This window comes from Actinia tenebrosa, unplaced genomic scaffold (assembly GCF_029948245.1).
Source record: "Actinia tenebrosa isolate PJP-AT-01 unplaced genomic scaffold, QUT_ActTen_1.0 PGA_scaffold7__59_contigs__length_16204524, whole genome shotgun sequence".
Taxonomy (NCBI): domain Eukaryota; kingdom Metazoa; phylum Cnidaria; class Anthozoa; order Actiniaria; family Actiniidae; genus Actinia; species Actinia tenebrosa.
Genome location: NW_028292584.1, coordinates 6,353,524 through 6,379,061, shown reverse-complemented (window position 1 = coordinate 6,379,061; position 25,538 = coordinate 6,353,524). Strand labels below are relative to the sequence as shown.

The 25,538-nt window shown below is 35.8% G+C and overlaps 3 protein-coding genes across 4 annotated transcripts; 1 reads left to right on the top strand and 2 right to left on the bottom strand.

Annotated features, from left to right (window-relative positions):
* Nucleotides 1-1,440: 1,440 nt before the first annotated feature.
* Nucleotides 1,441-5,786, bottom strand: LOC116306457 (ras-related protein Rab-20). The gene is made up of 5 exons (XM_089039948.1): nt 5,637-5,786; nt 4,099-4,190; nt 3,630-3,726; nt 2,519-2,575; nt 1,441-2,115 (listed from the first exon to the last, which is right to left on the bottom strand). Exons 2-5 carry the CDS (start codon nt 4,125-4,127, stop codon nt 1,630-1,632), a joined length of 669 nt encoding a protein of 222 aa, XP_088896074.1. The 5' UTR covers nt 4,128-4,190; nt 5,637-5,786; the 3' UTR covers nt 1,441-1,629.
* A 2,442-nt stretch (nt 5,787-8,228) lies between these two features.
* Nucleotides 8,229-13,593, bottom strand: LOC116306430 (E3 ubiquitin-protein ligase SIAH1A). Its single transcript, XM_031716499.2, has one exon. It carries the CDS (start codon nt 13,265-13,267, stop codon nt 12,431-12,433), a length of 837 nt encoding a protein of 278 aa, XP_031572359.1. The 5' UTR covers nt 13,268-13,593; the 3' UTR covers nt 8,229-12,430.
* A 372-nt stretch (nt 13,594-13,965) lies between these two features.
* LOC116306443 (L-gulonolactone oxidase) lies at nt 13,966-23,671 on the top strand. 2 transcript variants are annotated; one of them, XM_089040184.1, is made up of 14 exons: nt 13,966-14,270; nt 14,344-14,469; nt 15,386-15,480; nt 15,624-15,714; nt 16,363-16,548; nt 17,434-17,541; nt 17,934-18,013; nt 18,930-19,023; nt 19,797-19,852; nt 19,977-20,050; nt 20,296-20,383; nt 20,733-20,823; nt 21,807-21,973; nt 23,114-23,671. In XM_089040184.1, the coding sequence occupies exons 1-13, from the start codon at nt 14,127-14,129 to the stop codon at nt 21,942-21,944; spliced, it is 1,371 nt and encodes a 456-aa protein (XP_088896310.1). In that variant the 5' UTR covers nt 13,966-14,126; the 3' UTR covers nt 21,945-21,973; nt 23,114-23,671. The 2 variants fall into 2 exon arrangements, with proteins under 2 accessions (XP_088896310.1, XP_088896309.1); XM_089040183.1 differs by having other exon boundaries at nt 21,807-21,977.
* Nucleotides 23,672-25,538: the final 1,867 nt, after the last annotated feature.

Genomic DNA, 25,538 nt, shown 5'->3' with positions numbered 1-25,538 from the left:
ATCAAGTCTTTAACATTTGGTGGAATATAGGTTTTGTCATCTTTTACTAGCCCCAGAAAGTAATTATTTTGTCATAGGTGGAGAATTTTACAACATATAACACTCAACTTACTTGTTTATTTTTGGGGAGGGTAAGAATATATGGAAAACTGGAGAAAACTTCTCATGGAAAGAGAGAGAACAAACACATCAAACAAACTAAATTCACACATCATGTGGTTCAGTTGAACTACACGATGGTGCGAGAGACACCACTTTACCTATTATTCTATTGCTATTTATTGTAAGCATATTTACAATTTATTTTTAAAATGGCACTATAATTTAATTATTGTAAAAAATTAAAAATAATATTGTTTACAATGCAACAAAACTATTACCTTGGGTTCTAGAGGTTCTAATTCACTCTGGGTATGTCCAGACAACTTCACATCAAAATAGCAAATGTCAGAGTGAGAAAAGATACATCTGGACCCCAGAGTACAAAATAAAACTATTACTTTACAAATTATAATTCTATGATGATTAGATTTTACTTTGTGCTGTAGTATTCAAGAGATTGTTTGATTTCTTTTTTAGCAGCTTATATATGAAGGCATGATTTTATGTCCCTTAGTCTGCAACAGCAGCCTTTAAAAGGTAGCTAGGGTATTTTTATCATTCAGTTTTGGTATAAAAATTGGCTATTTACATAAGGCTGCATTCATACTGTATGGCAGAGGAAAGGGGGGGGGAGGATAAAATTTAGGGAGGATTGGAAAAATTTTTACCAGTAAGATAGGGGGGTTTAAAAAAAAAGCTACAAGAGATTGTTGGGGGACTTCAAGGGAGGTCTTAAGAATTTTTTTGTCATTTAAAGATTTCACCTGTCCCCCCCCCCCCCCCCCCCCCCCCGCCATACATAATGAACGCAACCTAATTAAGTTATCAATGAAATGACAACAAAACTTATGCATGCATCTGTAAAAATGTATGGATTCTCAAGAATTTCATAATACCTATAATTTCATAGCTACTAATTTTAAACTTTTAGCTACAAATTGTCAAGCTATAAGCTCATAAAAATTTATCATATTTATGATAGCTTTGTGCAATATTTTGGCCCAAGATAGAGGGAGAAGAGTACCCTGCATGCCAGAGGCCGTGTGGGACTTGGGGGTGAGAGAGAGAGGGAGGGAGAGGCCCCCTCCTCCCTCTCTCTTACCCCCAAGCCCCACACGGCCTCTGGCACCCAGGGTAGGAGAAGAGTATAGGGAAAAGAAAACAGGAGAAGAGGAGATATTGGAGAAAATGAGAGGGAGAAAAAAGAAAGGAGGATTGATCTCTTCTATACCTCTCCTTCATTCCCATTTTTTCAAGTGCTCCCTTCCTATTTTCTTGTTGCCAAATAAAAAGAACTAGACAAAACATTTCTGTAGGACAGGAATAATGAAATATATGTACATTCATGACAAGATATTTCATTTCCCATTTGCCCTTTAACATCAATGCTATAAAACCTAGGGCAAGATTGACAGGAAAAATGGGTCGAGTCGTCATTGCAGAATGTCCATTGATGGACTGTATTAAGGGGGGGTGGGGGAGAATACACACCTCAACCTTTGAATGGTGAGTAAATGTAAGGTATACTTAATGACAGCATTTTCTGCCAGAATTACCCCCCTTACTAGAAGCAGCATTTGATGCCTCCAATTCTATGCCAGAGGATTTTCTGAGATACTGTTTTGCTGTAGCCTGGTCTTTCAATGGCAGACAGTTTTCTAAAATATATTGAAACACTTTGTCAACATTGTGCCCTGTCTTGGAGCTTGTCTCAAAGAATGGAATTTCAGTTAAACTTTCTAGTGGTCGATGCTTGTTTTCATTCTGTCTTTTAGCCAGTTCTTGGCCAGCTTCTTTGCTAACTCCTCTGTTTTCCTTCGTAACTAAATCTAATTTAGTTCCCACTATGACAACAAGACAGTTTGGTTCTGCTGTTTGTAGAAGATGCAAATGTCTATTTTGTAAAACACTGAAGGATTGTCCATCAGTAATGTCATAGGCTATTATTGCAGCTGCAGCCCCTCGGCAATAAAACGAAGACAGCCCAGAATACTTCTCTTCCCCAGCTGTATCCTAAGATCCAAAAATTAGGTCATTAAAGATGAGTATTTTGAATTCAAATTCATCTTGTACTGTACTTATGCCAAGAAGGAATTAAGGAGCATGGGTGGCATTCACTAAAGAAATCTTCCCTTTGGAAATGGGGGGGGGATAGCACTTAATGGCGAGTAGCTACCAAAACCTGTGGCCCTCCTTCAAGTATAGAATTGGAATTTAGAATTTGATTTTTGTTGGGGGGAAATTAAGACTGGAGACTTGGATAATTTAACCTCTTCAAGCACAGGAAAGAACCAAGCAACTCTACTCACATGACACCAAGTCTAGCAGTCACCCGGGTCACCTTGGTTAGAGTCGAACGTTCTCATTTCTTTACACCCATGAATTCTATTCTCTCGCAATGTTGTTGTTGACTTACCCATATAGCTACATTATAAGGTCCCCATTGCTTCAGGAAAAATGATGCTCCTATTGTCTATAAGTAAATAATGGCATATTATTGCAGCAAGTTAATAGAGAGTCTTAGATTGAATTTTTTCCTTCCTGCAAACCGCAAACGTGAACATGTTTTCATTGTTTTCCTGTATTTTATTTAACCATTTACAAACTTTCTCATTACACACAAATATTCTTTTGTTTTCCTACTACTTGGATTCTTTTGCAAGTTCTTTTCAGTAATGTAAAATACTTTTTCACTGGTCAACTGACGTTTGACGTTTACCGTGAACGTAAATCTAAAACTCTCTATTAATAGTAATTAAGTAAGTAAACTCTTTATTTACTGAGGGTAGCACTAAACAGCAATATGCTAACAAACCCGTGGCCCTTACAGATGTATGGATCTTGATCACATGGTGCCATACTTTAATATTCATATTAGAATAAAAACCTATGTTAACCCACATACAGTAACCTCGTTCTGAAACACTAAATGTGAGGCTATGTTATATAAACAGGGAGAAGTGTAATTAATGAAATTATTGTTTTAGTCAACATGGCTGCAGAATGAGAAAGACTCATTACAGTGCAATGCACAAAAGTATGACCATATTTAATGTATTTGGCTTTTACCTGCCAAACTAGCTTTTACACACCTGTTCATTTGGTAAACCAACAAACTTCCCATCAAAGTAAATGGCTTGAACCCAGGTGTGGAAGTTTGGTATGAAATGTGATCGTCTCATTTTCTCACTGGACTCTGAAGATGACTTCCGCTCAGGTTGTCGAAATGGCAGTCACCACCAACAACAGTCTTTCTTAAGACAACAGTATACACTCAACCGGACAATCACATTTCACACCAAACTTCCCAACAAAATGCACAATTCGAAACCCTGTGCATTATTAAAAGTATATGATCTTCACATTATCATCAGTCACACTTTTGCACATTACACTGTAAGGATGTCTTCGGGATTAAGATTGCATGATAGGAAATCTAGATTTAGAGCTAGCTGATCATGAAATGCTGTTGATACAGGGATAAATGGTAAACATGTTGTACTACAGGAACAATACAGTATACTCACACTTATCTGGTCTTCAGTGAAAACTCTGTCTATATATCTTTGTATAAGAGATGTTTTTCCAACACTTGATTCCCCTAATATGACTATCTTCAAATCCCTAAATAAAGTATTGGTATATAATGTATTGTATTTCAGTTAATATATATGCAGCCCATTGAGGTTGAAAGTCCAATCAACAACTCAATAGATCTGGCTGAACTGACAATTTGGCTATTTTACATTTCCTAGGGGAGCATGTAATGTCATTAGAGAATGATTATAACTAATATATAACATGATTTGGTTAAGTTTCATTTGTTATGTTGATAAACAATATTGTCGTTACCACGCACGTATTGTGTCCTGGCACTTATCTTCATGTGAAAGAATACATATTGTCACCTCTCATATATTAATAGCCATTTGAAAAAATCAATTGTTTGGTCATTACAGCCTTGGATATTAATGCGTGCATTCATATCTAACTTACGCTTTCTTCTTGGGAGTAGTTTTCTGCATTTTAACAGTCTTTTAATCTCTGTCTTTGCATGATCTTATAGATCTTTGGAACTTTTGCAATTCCTTAAAAATAGCAAAACGAACAATGTATCAGTTCTCTCTATTAATCAGGATTTAACTATTGCAACAAAATAAATTGTTTTAATTCCCTGATCCCATTATCTTGTCACTTATTTTAGTTTCCTTCGTTTAGGTGGTCTTTACTATCATTATCTTTCTCCAGGAAACTCAAAAGATCGAGAAACGTAACCACAGCACACTTTCTGTCCCAGGCATCAACTACCATGTCACAATTGAGGTTGAGAAAGATTTACGACAAGCCATGAAACTACATGTAGCTAGGTGATCATGTAATTAGCCAATCAGAAGTCAGGATTCACACAACTTGCAGTAATTTGGGGGGTGGGGATGGGAAAAATACACAGCATAGCTTTTCATCCCATTTCGCAGTAAATGGCACCTGCCTATCTTTCTGACTTAGTGAAGCAATTACAAACCTACTCGTTGTTTGAGATCAACTGGAAAATCTTTGTATACTGTGCCAAGTACACGCCTTAAATCATTTGGGGGCAGAGCGTTTGCTATAGCTGGTCCTAAAACCTGGAACTCCTTACCAGAGGACTTCAAATTATCTGATAACATCAACATATTTAAAACAAAGCTCAAGACATATTTATTTAAACTTGTTTATCAATAATATAGTTTTACTTTAGATGGCATTATGCTACTTATGTAAATTCATGTTTTGCGCTATTTCCATCTACTTTTTAAATGTATTTATATTGGATTTACAGGATTTACATATATTTCATTAGTTTTATTTTCTTTTTCTGTTTTTATAATTTTCGCTTTTTATTGTAAACAGCATTGAGTTTTAGTATTGCGTCCTTTAAGAAATAAAGTTATTATTATTATTATTATTATTATTATTATTATTATTAATATTGAAAGATGTTGTATGACTGTTGCACTTATTACTGTAGCTCTGTCTACTTTGAAATTATTTAGGAGTAAATAAAATAACTCACTGAACTTAAAACATATGGACCATTCACGTATAAAGGTCATATGTATAATTTGAAAACAAACGTCGAACTTTCCATGCACCGAACTTAATGACATCAAAGAATGCCGTCTCATTATCACCTGATATCCATTGTTTTTAATGTGTTCGGTGCATGGAGAGTTCGGTGCATGGATAGTTCGACGTTTGCCCTATGCCTTTATAGCTCATTACTACCAGTAAACTAAAAAAGCTTACATTGAAATTAGAATTCACTGCAAACGATATTCTAACGGCTCAATAAATGAATCAAGCTGCAAAATAACACTTCGCTTAGCGATAAAATATTTTTAAACAGTCATGTCTGCATGCGGAAAACTTATGTCTTATCAGAACATTGGGGATATATGTTGTGGTCAAGGATGATGGTGCTTACATATCCATTTGTTATATTTCATGCTAATTTGCTGCAATAAAAGATAAACAAAAATTACTAGAATACTCACAGACTTTGTCTACGAGGTTTAAACTATCCCAATATGAATTGTGAGGGAGGAATTCTTGGTTATTTTGTCATAATTCAAAGAATCTTGCGATAGAAGACTGATATCGTTCAATGCCGAAACAAGTTTCTCGCACTGCTCGGAAAGAACTGAGACCGAGTACAAATGACGTCATATCACTAAAAATAGAGCACGCCGAGGTGTGACGTCATTATTAGAGTTTCTAAATTTACTATAATATAATAATAATATAATATGATTTATATAGCGCCTATACAAGTCGGCTCTAAGCGCTGTAAAATATATAAAAATTATGATTCAAAAGCTAGTTTAAACAAATGAGTCTTAAGGTCTTTCTTAAAAGTTTTTATACATGAAGTGTTTCTAAGAGGAGACGGTAGTGAATTCCATAGAACAGGAGCAGACACAGAAAAACAACGATAACCATAAGATTTAAGATTGTACGGACAAGTAACAAGAAGCAGTTCCTTGGATGAGCGGAGAGTTCTTTTAGGTTTATACACAGTTATGAGATCAGACAAGTAGACAGGAGCCAGACCATGAAGTGCTTTGAAAGTGAGGAGTAGAATCTTAAAATTGATGCGATGTTTCACAGGAAGCCAATGCAGAGAACAAAGGACAGGAGTGATGTGATTATACTTCTTGGAGAGAGTTACAAGACGAGCAGCAGAGTTCAAAACATATTGTAATTTATCAATTTGAGCATTAGGTAAACCATATAGAAGAGAATTACAATTATCAAGCCTGGATGTCACAAAAGCATGGACAAGTCTTTCAGTAGTATGGACGGAGATAAATTTACGAATACGAGCAATGTTACGCAAATGATAGAACGACGTCTTACAGATATTATTAACATGAGGAACCATTGACATCACAGAATCAAAGATTACGCCAATATTTCTTTCATTACGGGATGGTTTGATAACCTGATCGCCAAAGTGTAGAAGAGGAGTAGACAGATGAGGATTATACTTCGAGGACAAGATAAGGAGTTTAGTTTTTTCTTTGTTAAGTTTAAGTTTATTTTCAGTCATCCAGTCATTTATTTCACAGAGACAGGCTTCAATTCTTTTTATAGTTAAGGCAGTAGAAATATCATCATTGCAACTGAAAGGCATAAATAATTGGGTGTCATCAGCGAAGAAATGGAAGGACATTTTGTGACGACGGAGAATATCAGCTAAATACATAAATACACTTTGATAATTATAATCAAGAAGAGAACACATGCATTACCGCACATATTGAAAATTTCAAATCAATAGCTTCAGACGTGTAAAAGTTGGATTCAAACATTCCATCAGTCATGTAAATGAATAAAACTGAATGTCTAATCAGGGGCGGCGGAAGCGGGGGGGCCGGGGGGGCACAGGCCCCCCCACTAGATTTTTGGGGGGGGCCTGGCCCCCCCAGAATATAATGCCTCACACAAAAAAAAAAAAAAAAACGCATGAGATTTGGTTATGATTACCATTATTTATTATTTTGATATTACATAATTTTCTGTATCTAAAAAATATACGATATATCTAGCGACGACTTGCATCATTTTTGTGTCTCTCAGCACAATTGCAAGTGGTTTAATGCGCGCAAAATGTTACTGATTGAAATATCACACATACACGTTTGTAATCAAGCTAAACAGGGAGGGGGGGGGGGGTCATTTCAAGGTACCGTGAAATATTGGAGTGCTCCCCCAATATTTTTCAGCTTCCGCCGCCCCTGCTAATAAATTTTATTTCATGGTTCAAGGCAAGTAGTTGATATGATTTGATTCCACAGGAAATATAAATATAAATCAAATGAACTTTTCCTTATGGAGCAAGGAAACAGCTGAAAAAATGAGCATGAAGAGAATGAAATATCAGCATAAATTTAAATTTTGGAAGAAAAAATCAAAATGTAGAGTTTTTTCGAACTCTTTTCAACCATCACCAAAGCCCCAGGGGTACTCCAATATAATGAAGCACTGCTGAATGCTCATTTTATCATTTAGGGGATGAAATCGTAACTTGCCAGGTTTTAACCTGTGTGGCATCTTTCAGAGGGGTAGGCAACTGGCCCCAAACATGCAAACATGATTAAACTGGATATCAGTTATCAGGTAATCAGTTATATCAATCCTTGGCCTGAAAATGCCAACAATATAAACTCTCTGTGCCATTAATCATATCACTAATATGCTTGTTTAATTTTGATCAATATGGCAATATTTTTTGGTGATCAAATTAGGCCACACCCAAACTCTGTCTTTTAGGGGTTAATTTAATTTTTTGAAGATCATCTCAGCCCTTTTTACACAGGAGTACCCCTCCCCCTCCTAGGTGTCAGAACTCCAGTGTTTCGTGATGAAAAGCAAAGACAGAAATTAGGGGTGGAGGGAGCTAAGGTGGCTGTATTATAGAGACTAATAGTGATATTGTCAAAAGGCAGGGGAAACAAACATTCATTTGATGATTGGCTGGTTGAGCATTAAACCTGTCGCCATTGCAAATAGGTTAATGACTGGGGATGGAATAGGAAGAGGGCAGGGGAGGTTGGATAGGGGGGATAAAATATAACAGGCAGCACTTAGTGTCTTCTAATAGGCCTTTTTATTGAAGTTCACTGGATACCATCATTTGCATCAAGGCATGAACACCAGACATCAAAACATGCTCCAACTGGCTCTTGAAACTTCTGTTTGTCAGCTAAAATGTCAACTTTCATTGATTTCAAGTGAGACTGTCTTTTATGTTGATATTTTAGACATCAAACATACGAGTTGGGGGCTGAGCCTGTCAGAAATGTGTTTTGATGCCTGCTCTTTGTGCTACACTACTGCAAAAAGTTGACATCAAATAATTATAGCCGCCTTATATAACATAATTTTTATTACAAAACTTAATTTTATTTAAAAAAGTTTGCTAAATATTTCTCAACTACCCCAGAACATCGTATCATTACAAGATCACAATATGCATCAATAGATTAAAGTAGGTGCATTTTAGTTACATTTTTTAAATGCGAAATCCTTGACAGGTAAAGGCAGGGTCTTTGTGGGCATCCATCAAGGTGTTTTCATGACATTTCATACATCTATATGCACATACATGCCCTTGAAAACGTTATGTGCATGTTAATCTAACAATGTCATGAGAATTAGCACTAATATTGATTCAATGTCGTCCACCAAAACCCTATATTTTGTAGCAATGACATTGCAAGATTCCATGTACATGTTATATTGTTGAAAACAACTGCTAGTAAAAAAGATAGACTTTATTCCAAAAGACCATATTTTTTATTAGGGATCGAGAGCTCAATAGTTGTTTTAAGGGAGTGATATAACAACATAAAAGGCAACTAAACCAGAAATTTATGATTAAGAGGGATGGAAAATTAATATACAAATTCAATGGAAGGGGACTTTGAATCGCCTTACAATTCTCCTGAGCCACTCAACCATGAATTAATTTGTATCCAGTACAGGCTGGGATTCAAGTAGCCTAAATTGACCTCTTTAGCTTCGGTGTAATGTTTTGCCCATTTCAGGCCATGTCATTCCCAAGAGTATCGACTTTTCTTTTTTTTAACTGCTGCGCAACATGAATAATCATAATGGATGCTACTCAAAGAATCATATTCTCAAGGGTATGACGTGGTCTGAAATAAGGAAAAGCATTACACCCAAGCATTGCAGACAAATTCAAACCAATGTGAGTCAAAATCAAGAGTCAATTTAGTTGATGATGCTTTAAAATGCATGTAAAACATGCTTGTTATTAGGGCATAATAAGAAAATATAACTGTACTACATTTAAATTAAATTGCACATGACTATTAAATTAGACATTTGAATGATCTATTTTCAAATGCCAAACTTTTTATGATTATGAAGTTAATTTGTAAATATATATTCTGTATGAATGGTATAAATATGTTTATATTTTCATCATTTTTTTATACAAAATGCTTTTCTGAGGAGAAAATCCATAAACCAACAGTTAACTCGATTCATTTACTCCTTATACCTAATGGTTATTTGCATCTTTTTTATTTCAATTATTTATCCTTTTTTTTAAAAAAGCAATTTTTACTCTATGTGATGTTTTAGTATGGATGTTTGGTTAATAATTTAAGGCTATCTGGTTTAAAATCAAAAGTAGTGTTTGGCAAACTAATTCATACATAACACTGTAGTAAAAAAATAATAGGAAAAATATTAAAACAAAAAAATACTACACCTCTTGACTTTCTCACTGAAAAAAGGAAATCATATTCTGTGTCATGCAGAATGTTCATTAGCTGAGAATCTTGCCATGCAAAGAATTTGCATTATACATACTAATCCACATCGTCATTTAAAAGAGATTTATGCTCAAGATGTTGACAATCATAAGTGAAATCTTGCTTTCTGATAATCATGAGGATCATACATTCTGTCGATACATTTTTTTCGTACACTCTATGTTTACTTATCAGTTTTTTACTCAACTCATTCATGTGATATTTTTAAACTCTTATCTTTGTTAGTATCTTAATTCATGAATACTGTATCATATTCATTAACAGATTTCCTTTCTGGCGCTGTAAATTTTAAACAACTGTCAAAAAATGCACATAGTACATCATGATATTGTACATTATGATATGTATCATATTATGTTCAGCAGCCCATGTAAGAGCTATTAGTAAACCAAGTTGAAGCTAAGAGGAAGTAAAGGACTTTAGATGTTTATCTGATGGATTAACTAATGCCCTCTAGTCCAGAACTGGAGCCACTCTTCTCACTAACTAAATTCATATGTCAAAAATAATAGAAATTGCTGCGCATGCACACAAAAAGAAAACAATTCCTGCTAGTCTCTTTGTGCTTCATGTTTTGTCCTTGCCACACGCACATCCATAAGATGGGTCCAGCTCTGGACTATTCCCTCCTATACTTGTCCTTGTCTTATGTCCACTTACAAATTCAATAAGACATTAGATAGGATTCTTGTGCTGGGTTGGTCAAAGACAGATTACTGCTAATCCAGGATTAAACAAATAACACATTAACCTTTCCATCAATGTTTCAATCATATATGGATATATTTAAAGCCTGACATTCTCATAATAAGCAAGGCATTTGTTATCAAATATTTTGTCTCCTAAAGAAAGGCTTAGAATGCATTGTTGGCTTGAACATCCATACAAAATCTCTCTCAAGAACCCTGGATAAGCTTGTCATTTTTTTGGCCATGCATATTTCTTATGGTCTTATAAAACATTTTCTACATCAAGTACAGTATTAAACTAAAGGCTGTCATCAATCCATTATAAACCTCCTCATAAGCTAGCTTTAAAATATCAAGCCAAAGTCGACCACAAAACTGTATATAAATATATAAAACTAAAGCATTTCTGTCACACATTTTGTCATTAACAAGACAATTCCATTGTTTATCCTGCATGCGAAACAAGAAATTATTTCAAATAACTAGTTTATGCATTTTACAAAATTGGCTTTCTGAAATAGCAAGCCAAGTTTTTTGCTTATTTTTGAAGGCTTTTGTCCAAAACGAAAAATCCATCCTTAGTAAGGGTTTACAAATTACAAAATCTAACAAAATAATCTTTTCATGTCCCTTGCATTTGGTCTGTCAGATATATAGTCAGATAAGCTAGTGTTTTTATTCAATCAAAATATTAGGAAATATTTCTGAGAAATAAAGTCAGAAAGGGTAAAGTTTTCTGTGCTATTTTTGGCTGCACACCACATAATCCTAATAGTGGGGGAGGGGTAGGGACACTTCCTTTGTCTTTATGTGATATCCCCCAACTCATAGAAAAGTATCATATAGAGCTAGAGGGCTTAAAATAATGAGCAGACAATTTCCAATTCTAGCTGGACGTTGTCTGATGGCCTCAGTCATTACTTTAAGCCCTGTAGCCATAATATGCATTCTCATCCTATATACACTTTATACATACATTATAATCTAATTTATCTAAAGTACATATATAACACTCTTAGTTTTAACAATATGAAGTAACAATATTTAAGTATTAAATTATACACCTAACATATATTTTCAGATATAAGTATCTTATATGAATTGTAAAAGATTTTCTAAATTTAGATAATACATAGAGGATATTGTATGGCCAAGAGGAGATATGGATTTTGTCTTCGAGTGTTGAGGTGCTATCTTAGAAGTAATCACAGTGATCGAGTAAGATTTTCTCAACATGAGAAGATAGAATCAGTATCTCCAAGCAACCATGTAATATTCTGTTAATCAATATATAATTATTGATGAGATACAATTTTAGGGATTTTTACTATTTACTGCAGTTTCCATAATCTGCAAACTCAGACATTCCAACGGCTTGCTGTGAAATGGGTTGTTCATTGCCATCAGTCAAGAACATAAAAAGTACCGACTGATTATTTTTGAATGATGGCAGCGAATAAGCAGATTTCAGTGTGCAGCTTGCAACTACCAAGTTTACAGAGTATCACTTTTTAGAGAATATTATGAGAAAAATAGATATTTCATCAATGATTATATATTAGTTTATGTTATTTTTCAATGAAATGGCGATCAACAAAAGATCGGTTAGTGTAAATACAAAAATGAGATTTTTCAGTTTGAATGCCAAAAATCCCAGATTATATTTGTAGTCCTTGAAAGGCAACCTCATTTGTGCTTGGCTTACTGTATGTTATTGATTGTTATTAATATTTTTTCAATATTATCAATTATTGATCTCCATTCAAAGGTCAAAAACAACACTAATAAACTAGACTAACTCACCATGGAGATAGTTACATTTATTCCTAAGTTCCCATTGTCAGCAAATAAATGAGCAATATTGGCATCAAATACCAGGCAATCAGAATTAAGTATTGCTGATGCAATGCCCTCATGAATACTTCTTGGCGTTGCTTCCCATGCCAGCCTCCTGCGACTGCCATTAAGCTCAAGTCTATAGATGAAACTCTCAGCCTGTTTTCTGGTGCCAATCAGCTGTACTATGGCATAGAATTGTTGATGTCCTTCATATTTTTCTTGTTTTTCCAAGACCAGCATGAAATGATGTCCAAAGCAAGACTGCATCATAACCCAATCCACAGCACCAGGCAGGTTTATATCAGTAGCAAGGAAGACTATATCTTCACCTTGTAAAGTAGTTATAGATTTATGAGTGTGCATTAAATGAGGCATAACAGCGTCTAGAGAACCTTGCCATTTACAAGATGCACCTGGGCAAGGACAAGAATAAGGACGAAACTCACAGGATTCTTCGTGTTCTGCTTTTTCAGTGTGTGGTAAAGTTACTTCACAACCACTAGTAACATACTTACAGGGAAAAGTAACAGTACTAGCGACCTTTTCCATGGCTAAATTACGTATACTACCTAAAGGTCCTCGACAGGTCGGACAACAAGTAAGTTTGGGTCGACAATTTGAACAAACAAGATGACCACTAGAACACTGAAGAATTGGCGGCAGGACAAAATCAAAGCACACAGGACACTCAAATATACTGGTGAGATCGGCGTTACTTGGTCCTGTTTGTGGAACAACTCCGAGTCGTGGTGTTTTTAGCGAAGACTGTGAAACTCCGTTTTGACGATTCATAATGGCGGACAGCAAAGACGCCCACACGATGACAAGAAAAGTTCTCTCAAAGAAATCTCAACTGGACATTCAAATCAGGTCCATTTGTTCGCTAAGATATCAAGCTTACATTTCGGAATGGCCAAATCTCATTTAATGAAAGCATCAGCCAAAGAATTCATAACAAATCGATGGATAATTCTGAAGCCACAATGATCACAAGAACCAGATGCAATATTTTTACTTGAGCCGAGTGACGTCGAGGCTTCGTGAAGACACGAACGGTTTACGAAGGTACCTCCAAGTGATGACGAAACGATACCGAAAAGCCCACGAAAATGCAGAAAGAATTTTTTATTAATCTTGAAACCTTCAAATGTATTTTCTCAAAAAAAAATTCTGAGTTGATCCTTATCGAGAATGAAAATAAAGCTGGGAAATATTTACTTGAGATAATGCTTATTCTGTCCTCATAATTCTGGCCTACGCAAACTGATGACGAACATCGGAAGAAAATAGAAAAAAATAAATAGCTTGTTTCAGTTTGACTGTATTGATAAATTACAACAACAAAAAAAACCAGCAAAATTTAATATAAACTAGTTTTTATTATTTTCCTTTTTGAATTTATTAATTTCGTAGCTTGAAAGTTTCAGACATTCATTTTTTTGCCCTTAGTATCCCGTCCCTCATTGACATTTCTCTCCCCCACTGTACCACTGAGAGGAAGTATTTTATACGGTCAAACACACTATCAGCTTCGAACACGTTGGGTCGTTATGTCATTGGCATTTCTCGTTTTTCTTTTTATTAGTTGTTTTTTCAGACCGATCCCAACTCCACTACGAAGACCATATCTTAAAAGAAAATTGTTTCCAATATGAGTAATGAAGAAAACGAAGAAAAACAAAGATCTGTTTTAGAACAAGGAAAATTTGGGTACAAATTCACTAACTGGTCCAAGACGTTCTCCTGCAAACCAGAATTATTTTTTGAACCTCGCACAACTGAGGAAATTAAACAGGTTTGAGCCATAAAGACCTTTCAGTTTTTTGGAATTACAGAAAATTTAACTCAACTTTTTTTGTGCTTTCTAGATTTTATTGACAGCAAAAAAGTTGAAGCGTTGTGTTAGAGTTTGTGGAGCTGGCCATTCACCATCAGACATTGTGTGCACCTCTGATTTTCTTATTGATTTGAAAAAATATAACCAAGTCCTTAAGGTGAAAATATAGCATAATTAAGTTTTTACATAATAAATTTAAACGACTTTTTATTTTATGTTTTATGAAATCTCTCTAGCCTTTTTATGGGCCTACCAATATAAATAAAGAGTTTTGCACAACAGAGACATCGAACACCTGCATGCATGCAACTGTGATAGAGTGCATTCAGTCAAACTGTTAAATAGTTAGATAAATGTATCTGACTTAGATAACTATTTAGTTGACGTCACCTAAAATAGTAAAAGCGCGCCAAATAACGTTCATGCTAATCCGGGGGGTTGTTTTACCAGAGAATGAGTGAATAGACATTCGTTTGTATCATCGTTTCTCCCCCTGATCTCAGTAGCTGTTTACTCGTAGTTTCAAATTTAGTTGACGTCACCTAAAATAGTAACTAACTTATCTAATTTAGGTGACGTACACTAGAGTGCATTTAGTCAAACTGTGAAATAGATAAATTTATCTAAATTAGTTAACCATTTAGGTGACGTCACCTAAAATAGTAAAAGCGTGCCTAACCAATGGTCATGTAATTCAGGGGGGGCTAGTCTAAGCTGCCAATTTTAAAGTGCTATTCCATAACAGTTTCGTTCTCTTGAAACCGCAATCATACAAGAATATTTGCTCGTAGATAAGATAATTTTCCCTGTTATTCGTCTTCGAAAATTGATTTTTTTCGCACTCTTCATTTGCTTAGCTTTTGTTTACTACGCCCCCCTGATTTTTAGAGCGCTGGCACGTGATTTTTCGAATTATGTGACGTCAGCTAAAATAGTAAAATAGTTACCTAACTTAGGTGACGTCAACTATTTCACAGTTTGACTAAATGCACTCTATTCAACAGTTTGACTGAATGCACTCTATTATTTCAATAATAATATGTTTTGTAATAATATTATCATGCACTTTTTAGGTGGATAAAAGCAAAAACCAAATTACAGTCCAAGGAGGGTTGATTCTAACTGATCTTCATAAGATACTGGACTCCTATTCTCTTGGCTTCTCAAAGCAAGTATTATATTTTATATATTTCATTTTTGAATAGTATAATGTTCTATTGATTATGATTATCCTCAAAATTTGTATGTACCTACTTAGCGTATTATTCAAAAGGGCATATTTATTGACATTCTTATTTCTCACAACTGTAGTCTTGGTGCTCTGTCAGACTTCACATGTGCTGGTATTATCTCAACTCCTGTACATGGTTCAGGTGCTGATTATGGTTTACTTTCTACTTTTGTAAGTAATGATCAGTAAGTTATTTAAATAAATAGAAAATTATTTACTACTAGAAATTAATTATGAGTAGAGTCGAGGAATGAAATGGCATTAGAAGCATTCAGCCAATCATAGAATGACATTAAACGTGGATGGATGGACAGACATACAGCACTCAGGCAGGCAGGAGGTGGATGAAATATAAATGGATGTTCAATAACAGAATGTAAATGGATGGATGGAGGCAAGGAGGGTGGACAGATAAATGAATTCAATATTAATCAAACTATAGATTCGATTACAATTTCAATTAGAGTGCTTTTAGTCTCACTGTTGAATAGTTAGATAAATTTATCTAACTTAGATAACTATTTAGTTGACGTCACCTAAAATAGTAAAAGCGCGCCAAATAATGGTCATGCTAATCCGGGGGGTTGTTTTACCAGAGTCAATGAGTGAATAGACATTCATTTGTACAATCGTTTCTCCCCCTGATCTCAGTAGCTGTTTACTCGTAGTTTCAAATTTAGGTGACGTCACCTAGAATAGTACATAACTTATCTAATTTAGTTGATTTCACCTATTCAACAGTGAGACTAAAAGCACTCTATAAAACTAGTAAAAGGACCCCAATCATTAAACTAGCAAATACTATATTATACCCTACAGGTTGTCAGTCTCCAGTTGATGACTGCTGGTGGTGTTATTCTGGAATGTAGTAAAACCAAAAATGAGGAAATTTTCCACTCAGTTCTGTGTGGCCTTGGTGCATTTGGTGTTATTTTAAACATAACTTGGCAGTGTGAACCAGCCTTTAACTTGCATGAGAAAACAATGTCCTGTCCCTTGGATGAGGTAAATCATTTTTTTACAGGGATTGTATGAAGAGGAAGGGGCTTGGGGTAGTGCTGTCACTACCCCCCAAATTTTATTTGCTTAAAATTATATATTCTCTAAATCTTCAGATCTCAGCCCAACTTTTAGTCTTATGCATACTAGTCTGCTATATTATTTTTCACTGCCAACCAACATTTAAGGACTGCTCATGCTCTGCAGTCCTTTGTAAAACACAATTTATAGTACCATTATAACATTATAAAATGTTACTCCATTTCTGTAGAATATCAAAATGTTTGTATTGCTAAAATTTAAGGGCTTTTAAGCAAAAATTAAAAATTAAAAAATAGTGCTAGCAGCCGATATTAGGTAACTGTTCATGCATGATGACCAGCCAAATTTAGTTTTAGCTTAGCCATACCTCATCATCTCTTCCTCAATGTTAACGTTACTGGTCAAAATGACCACCAAGGCAAAGATTTGACCAAACAAGTTTCAATTCTGGGCAGACATTCTCAGATGTCCTGGCTGTTATTTAAAGCTCTGCAAGGATTGTAAAACTGTACACCACTCCCTACAGTCTCTCGCGCTCTCCCATCTCTGTGGTACCTGTAGCCATTACTGATGTTTTATTGAACAATGATAACCATTTTTGTAAAATTCATTATAAACCTGGCAGTAACTACTGTAGGTGCTTTAATTTGCTAACCATTTTTGACTTTGCATTTGCCATTTATTTTAAGCCAACTTTCTTACCAAAAATTAATGTATACCTTGAAATAATATTCACAATCACCAAGCCTGATGATTTAAATTTTCCAAGTGAATAATGTAAATTGTTTACTGTTATAATGATGTTAAATATATTTGTTTTGTTTGTTTTTAATTGGTATAATAATGTAGATGCTTGGTAAGCTTGATCAGGAGCTGCATAGCTGTGACCACTTTAAGTTCTTCTGGTATCCTCACACTGATATGGTAAATGCAATATATGTTACCAGGACAAAGGAGGTACAAACCAATATTATTATATACATGAAAAACATTTTACATTTAATTTTAATTTTATCGATGCCCTGAAACAGCCTCTAGGCTAATGTAAGTCAGGGCACAGCTAACTCACAGATCAAATTACCCTTTAGAAACAACCTCTGGGCTGATCTAAGTCAGGGCACAGCTAACTCACAGATCGAACCCTGAAACAAACTCTTGGCTGATCTAAGTCAGAGCATGGCTAACTCACAGATTGAACCCTGAAATAATATTTGGGCTGATCAAAGTCAGGGAACTCAGTTAACCCACAGATCAAATTGAAATCCAGCATATGAATTAGGCCTCCACGCATAAAGGAAGCATGTATTTTGCATCAACAGACTATAAAATGATGATTTCTTTGTTTCAAGCCTCCAACCAAGCCTAAAGGAAGCTGGTTATGGGATTCGTTGTTTGGATTTTATCTTCTCGAGTTTCTTTACTGGATGAGGTATGTTAAATAAGTTTTGTAGGGCTTACAACTTATTAATAAATAATATAACAAGAAGTATTGACATTGTTAATTGGGAAGCACGGATGGCGTGCGCTGCTAATGCGCAGCCTCTCACCAATGCGGCCGGAGTTCAAGTCCTGCTGATCTCGATGTCACATGTGAATAGAGTTGTTTGTTGGTTCTCTCCTGTGCTTCGAGGGTTTTTCTCTGGGTTCTCCGGCTAATTTCCTCCCTCCTCATAAATCAACTCCTAAATTCTAATTCGATCTTTGGGCTTTCACTTAGTTTGGAGCCTAGCTCTGTTGTGATTGTCCCATGCTGTGATATGACAGCGAAAAGCTTTGTAGATTTTTTTTTTGTCGATTTAGAATATTGATTCAGCCACTCTCCATCAACAAAAGAAATGACATTAATCTTCTATTTAGAATAGAGACTGAATACTGTACTATTGTATTGAATAAAAGGAGTAAGGGCTTCAGATTGATTAATTTCATAACACACTGCATGGCACCACACCACACCACACCACCACATCACACAACACAGCACCATGCAATGTCACACCTCATCACACCACACTACACCACACAACAACACACCACACCACCTCATCACACCACACCACACCACACAACAACACACCACACTACACTACACTACACTACACTACACTACACTACACTACACTCACCACACTACACTACACTCACCACACTACACCACACTACACCATACTACACTACACCACACTACACCACACCACTACACCCCACCACAACCACACCACACTACACCACTACACCCCACCACACGAATGCGGTGTCCAGGCTTTGTAGTACTAGTAAACTACTAAATTTTAATGAGATGACATTACGTAGGTTGATATATTCACCAAAGCTACTCTTTATTTTAGCTCGTTTTTCCCAAGTATGGTTCCATTTATCAACAAGCTCTATTTCAATAGTTTATTCAAAAATTCAAAAGAACGTATTGACAAAAGCTACAAGGTAAATATCTGTTTCCCTAGTTTACGGATTAAAATGACGACTTTTATGGGTGAAGTTGAAATGATCAAATAGGGGTCATTTAGTGGCGCATTTGATTGCGTTGCGCTGTTTTGTGTTGCGTTGTATCACACTGTGTTGTATTGCGTTGTCTTGCGCGGATTTATGTTGTGTTGCATCCCATTGTGTTGTGCTGCGTCGTGTTTCGTCGTATTGCAATGCCTTGCGCGGATTTCTGTTGTGTTGCATCCCATTGTGTTGTGCTGCGTCGTGTTTCGTCGTATTGCGTTGCGTTGCGCTTATTTTTGTTGCGTTACATCACATTGTGTTGCGTTGCGTCGTGTTTCGTCGTATTGCGATGCGTTGCACTGTTTTGTGTTGCGTTGTGTTTCGTTGGACTGATTTGCGTTGCGTTATTGTTGGTTGTATTTCTCTGCTTGGCGCCGAATAGTGATGTCGTATTACGTTGGGTTTTGTTGCGCTGATTTCGTTGTGTTTCAATGCGCTGATTTTGTTGCGTTTCGTCGTATTTCGTAGCGTTGCGCTGATTTGCCCTGTGTTGTGTTTCGTTGCACTGATTTGCGTTGCGTTACATTACATTATTTTGTGTTTCGTTGCGTTGTGTTGTGCTGATTTCGTTGCGTTGCGTTTTTTTGTTATGTATTTCGTTGAACTAATTAGTTACGTTTCGTTACGTTGATTCGCGCTGCGTTGCGTTGATTTTTGTTGCGTTTATAAATATATGTATATTTTTTCATTTCAACCATGTCTTTCAGATATTGAATTTCAATTGTTTGTTCAAACAATATGTTACTGAGTGGGCTGTATCGAGGTTAGTTTCTATCATTTATTACATCAAAATTTGATAATAATATATAATATATATAATAATATGTATGATTGATGATTGATTGATGTAATCATCATTCATAATAGATTTTTGTCTTTTTCTTCAGAGATAAAACTGCACACGTGCTCAGGCGTTTGAGAGACTGGACAGAAACCAGTGGTATTTATGTACATTTTCCAGGTAAATACGAACAAAATAGCTGCTCTTTACTCCAGGAAACCAGTGATGCAGATGATGTACACTTTAGCTTTAGATTCCTAACTTAGGTTAAACAGATTTGAATGACACTGAACAAGTGCGTGTCACACTGCTTCTTAATTTATACTAAAACGCTTTAGCTGATTAGTGCTATTACTGATTTCGTATTGTCATTTACTATTGGCATATTTTTATTCTAGTCTTGTTTAAAAATCTCTTTATTTCAGTTGAAGTACGCTTTGTCAAATCAGATGATATATATCTTAGTCCGTGCTACAAGAAGGACATGTGTTTTATTAACATAATTTGTTATAGGTAAGTGGTATTACAGTCAAACCTCTGTTAAGCGGTCACCCCTGTGGAAACATCAGTAAATACAGTAAGAAAAGCGAATTTCGGGAAATTATTAAGTGACCGCTTAATAAAGGGTGACCGCTAAATAGAGGGCCGCTTAATAGAGGTTCGACTGTATATCTATGCCAACATTGCCTGCCTACCTGCCTGTTGTCAGTTTGTATGGTTGAGGATCGTAGGGCGATCGTAGGGGGCGGATCAGTTGGGCGTTTGGTAGAACTATTTAAACTAAATTCCTTTTAATGATCCCTGATCTCTTCAATCATGTGTTTATTCATTACTTATCTTACCCTTTCCTGCTGTAATTCAGACCTTATGGCAAAGACATCCCACACGACAAATGGTGGAGTTTTTACGAGAACCTAATGACCTCAGTAGGTGGTGTGCCACATTGGGCCAAGGTAATGAATAAATAGAGGATATTACATGGGCGCGCGGTCATACGAAATTTATCTTCGAGTGTTGAAACGAGTGAACGCTCACGAGTGAGCGCATCGAACGAGCGTATCTCCAAGCGCCCATGTAATATTCTGTTTATTATATAATTATCAATAAAATCAACTCAATAAGCTTTTTATTGTTATAAAAAGTTTTTATTTATAAACTAATTGCTTAAATACACATGGAAACAAAATTTTCACATGTGAAAATAACATGTTATATTCACATGTGAAAATATCGTTACCTTGCGTATTTAAGCTATTAGTTAGTTAGTTATAATAATGAAAAGCTTATTTAGTTGATTTTATGGAGAATTATATAATACAATTAAATCCCAAATTGTACTCTGTAGAGTCCCAATTTTGTTGAGTGTATTTTAAACAAAAAAATAGTACAATCTTCTCGTACAATTCAGAATTTATAGATACTCGTGATGTTTTGAAAGTTCTCAAATTGGACTCGCCTAAAGGCACATTCAATTTTCAAAACATCACTCGTACCTATAAATTCCGAATTGTACTCGGGATTCAGTCGTTCGCTCATTTATTCGTTTATTCGTTCATTCTTTCACTTATTCTTTTTTCCATTCATTTATTTATTCAATTTATCCATTCTTTCATTCGTCCGTTCATTCAATTGAATAGCGCAGTGCACTGATTCTAAAAATAGCTTAAAGATTCGGACAAACATTGCATTCTGTTTAACCGCTACGAGGATTATACGAACCGATTTTATTATTTTACTTAAAGTTACAATAATAACCCATGTAAACTAAGACCAACTGCGATCGGCTATGAAAATTATCTGCTGAAAGTAAACTTGTAAGTATGTTTGTCCGAATTTCGCCTTTGTCTTCGTTTTTATGACGTCACGGTTGCGCTGCGCTATTCCATTCGTTCGTTCATTTACTTATTCCCTTATTTATTCATGTTTTTTTTTCTAGGCCCACAACTTAACTACATCACATTTCGAAAGGCTTTATCCCATGTTTCGCAAGGCGCGAGAAATTTGCATAAAGTTGGACCCGGATGGAACATTTCGAAACCAATATGTCAACCGAGTAATGTTCGAGTCCGTATAATATCATACCAAGCTGAAATAATCCATCTGGTAGGTAAGTCAGAATATTAGGGAAGCACGGGTTGCTGGCGTGCAATGCTTAATGCACCGCCTCTCACCATAGGCCTTTTCTGAGTTCGATAAACAAGATGCATTGTGGTCTAGATTCATTCGGTACAAACAACACCATATAAGGCATGATGTTGCTTGTTGGTTCTGTCCTGTTTTTCGATGGATTTATATTTCCAGGTTCTCCGGTTGTCCTCCCTCCACAAAAATCAACTACTAAATTCCAATAGACCTCTTTAGTTTGGGCAAATATTTTTTTCCATTTAAGACCTCGTCTCATTCACTAGAGAACAAAACTCTTTGTTTGAGTTATATCCATATTCGTGTGTCTTCTCTTGCGCAACCGTTAAACAAAGAAAGGATATTCTAGGGAATGACACATGGGAAAACATTACGCCAAAGCTAAAGAGGTCTATTCGACCTGCCATTGAGTGATTTCGTAATGTGCCTTTGCATGCTTGACGTAGAATTTATTAGGGCACATTTACAGTATCTCTTACATTTAACATTCACGCTCTTCCATTCATAGGTTCACTGGTCACAAAACATTCAACTGAGGCTACAAGGTTCAAATTTTAATAATCCTTTGAACTTGAAAGCCTTTAAAAAACACCAAGAGGTGTATGCTAATAACTTATTAATTCACCGCCTTCCATACATTGGTTAACTGGTCGCATAAAAAGCATTCAGGCTTTCAAGTTCAAAGGATTATTCAAATTTGAACCTTGTAGCCTCAGTTCAATGTTTTGTGACCAGTGAACCTATGAATGGAAGAGGGTAAATGTTAAATGTAAGAGTTACTGTAAATGTGCCCTAATAAATCCTAAAAAATAGCGAATACTTCATAGCGTTGTTCTCATTTCCTTTGCCATGACGTAGTCTTATGAAACATGCGCTCGTTTCGAAAGCAAGGTGTCAAGCCAGTATGTAAAAGAAAGAATAGAAAAGGCATATAAAACAGACGATAGTGAAAGGTTTTCCTTTCTCACAGTATTGTAGGTCCCGTTGTAGCTGTCACAGCAGGCCTGATTTTGTCGTTAAGTATCGATTCCCCTTTCTTTAAAGCTTTCTTGTTTTCCGGTAAGAATTTATTGTTTGATTGGATTTGTTTTTCTTTCGTAGAACTTAGATGCTGGAACAACACTGCTGCTCAAGTATAATGTGGATTGTAACGATTTGAAAATGGAAAGTTCATTGCATGCATACATGTATGATGCAATCAGTGACACGTTACGTCATCGCCGCCATATTGGTGGTTGTTAGCAAAAATTCATGTGCAACAGCAATAATTCATCTGCATCCAGAGATGACAATAACAAAGCCTCATTAGCTTCTCTTGTTAGATCAACCAACATGGTGGCTGTTTTATTGTTATTCTCGAGGGATTTTGAGTCGTGTGGCTGAACTCCAAGAATACGCCAACGTGACTCTCTTGGAAATAATTGCTAACTATCACTCACTGCCTCCCAAAGGGAGTTATTGCACTAGCCTATGTTAAGCGACCAACCCTAATTTTGCGTTCACTTGACCGTACTCTCGAGGGTGGTCGCTTAATACAGGTTCTGCTGTACTTTAAAAGTAAAGGCCTTACGTAATGTATTGCGCTACGGGAAAGGGCCAGTACCTTACAAATAAAGGCGCAATATCGCTCTGGGAAATATATGATAAGTATACATGTCATCCACGCTTTTTTAATTTGAGTTTAATCAGGGAGCATTTATTTTTTAAGGGGAGGAGGAGGGTGGTCGGGGTGGAGAGGCGGCGAGGAATTAAGGAGAGGTCTATATATCAAGTTGTTACGCAGTCAAAAACGAAAGGCCATCAGTATTTTCATTCAATCCAAAATTAAATCACCGTAGACAAGACTGACGAACTATGGGTAGGGTCACGATATTTATATTCATTTGATATTTATATTCATTTGAGGATTGCGATTTTTCTACAATAGTCCCAGTGGATGTCTCCAACACCCTCCCCCCCCCCCCCCCCCCCTTCTGATAATGAATGTTCCCTTAAGCATTGCATTCGGTAAAAGTGGGCTCCCCTGCTGATGTTACATACTCCTTTACATTAGAATCAGGCAGGCAGTCCAGTCAGCCGGAAATTATAAATGTAAGCAAATTGCATGACAATATAAAAATAACTATTTCGTCATGATATGAACAGTGCAAATAGACCACCACGTGTTTCGTTCTTTCTTTTCTTTTCTTTCTCCCCCTCCCCTTTCCTCCCTCCTTTTTTGTTGCAGCAATTTTTTTTTCTGATAACCAATTAACATGCACTAAAATGACCCATCTTCATGGAAACCATTCGATTGTTAAGCCAGGTACTATTCTTGGTTTGCAATCAATCCCAAGAGAGCACAATAACAAAAGGGATGTCCGCCATGTTGGAATATATAACAAAAGAATTCATTGAAAAATCTTTTGTCAAATTCTTCCAACATGGCGGCTATGACGTCTATTGCAAACGAAGAATATACATGAGCAGCGTTTTTAAAAACACCGTTTCTTGAATTTTTCTTTGTCTCTGAACTTTTTCTCTGTTTTCAATTCTAGCTCATTCAGTTTACATGCTATCAAAATGTCTCAACTGGTAGGCTATAAACTTGGCCCGAAAACACAAAAAGCTTAAGTCCTTCTGCATGTGTTCAAACTCTTATAACTTGGGGTCTTCTGACGTTGCTACTGAATTGCGTAAACTGTGTCCGGTACCTGAAAAAGGAGCCAAAAACAGGTTAAATTTTTCAGCGTATAAAAGCCTTATTAGTAAATCAAAAATCTTGGACTCGAGCTCATATCAAAAGTTCTTAAATGTAGAAATATTTCGACATTTCACACAACTTTCATCAGTCAAGTGTTTATTGTTAACTTCGTACCATTAAAATTGACACTATTTCTATTTTAGTTCTGAGCCCCTCCCTTAGACCTATTCAGCTGATCAATTGATGCGTAAAATAAACATCGACGCCTGCGAAGATGATTCATAATATGCATGAACAAAATCCCCCCACCTTTTCTTCTACTATTCAGGTGTATTTTCTAACAATTATTTAAAAAACATTTTACTAAATTTCAATTTATGCTATTCAAATTATATTTCTTATTAGCTTGTACTAATCATGTAAATCAAGTTTTTTCCATACAGAAACTCGTTGGAATTAAGTCGAATCGCTTTGCTACGACCCACCACCAATGAATATTAATAAAGATCAGTCTGGTGCCTGAAGAAGCGAATTATATTCTCTAGTTTTTATCGCATTTTCATAGAACAAACTAGAGTTGTTTGTCTTAAATAAGGTTGAAGCATGGCTGAGTCAGGTGTAGAAGGTAAGACAATGGACAGGTTCGATAGTTTTGTTCAAGAAAACACACCGCTCTCGTGTGCCCTTTTTTACTGCACATCAATCAGAAAAAATATCACAATCAAAATTGTTCTTAAAATATCAAACTGCCGATTGATAACCAGACGTGATTGCAAGGCTATTTGATTCACGCTGCGTTCGAAAAATATTGTTATTTCCTTCGTGGTTTTTGGCTAAAATGAA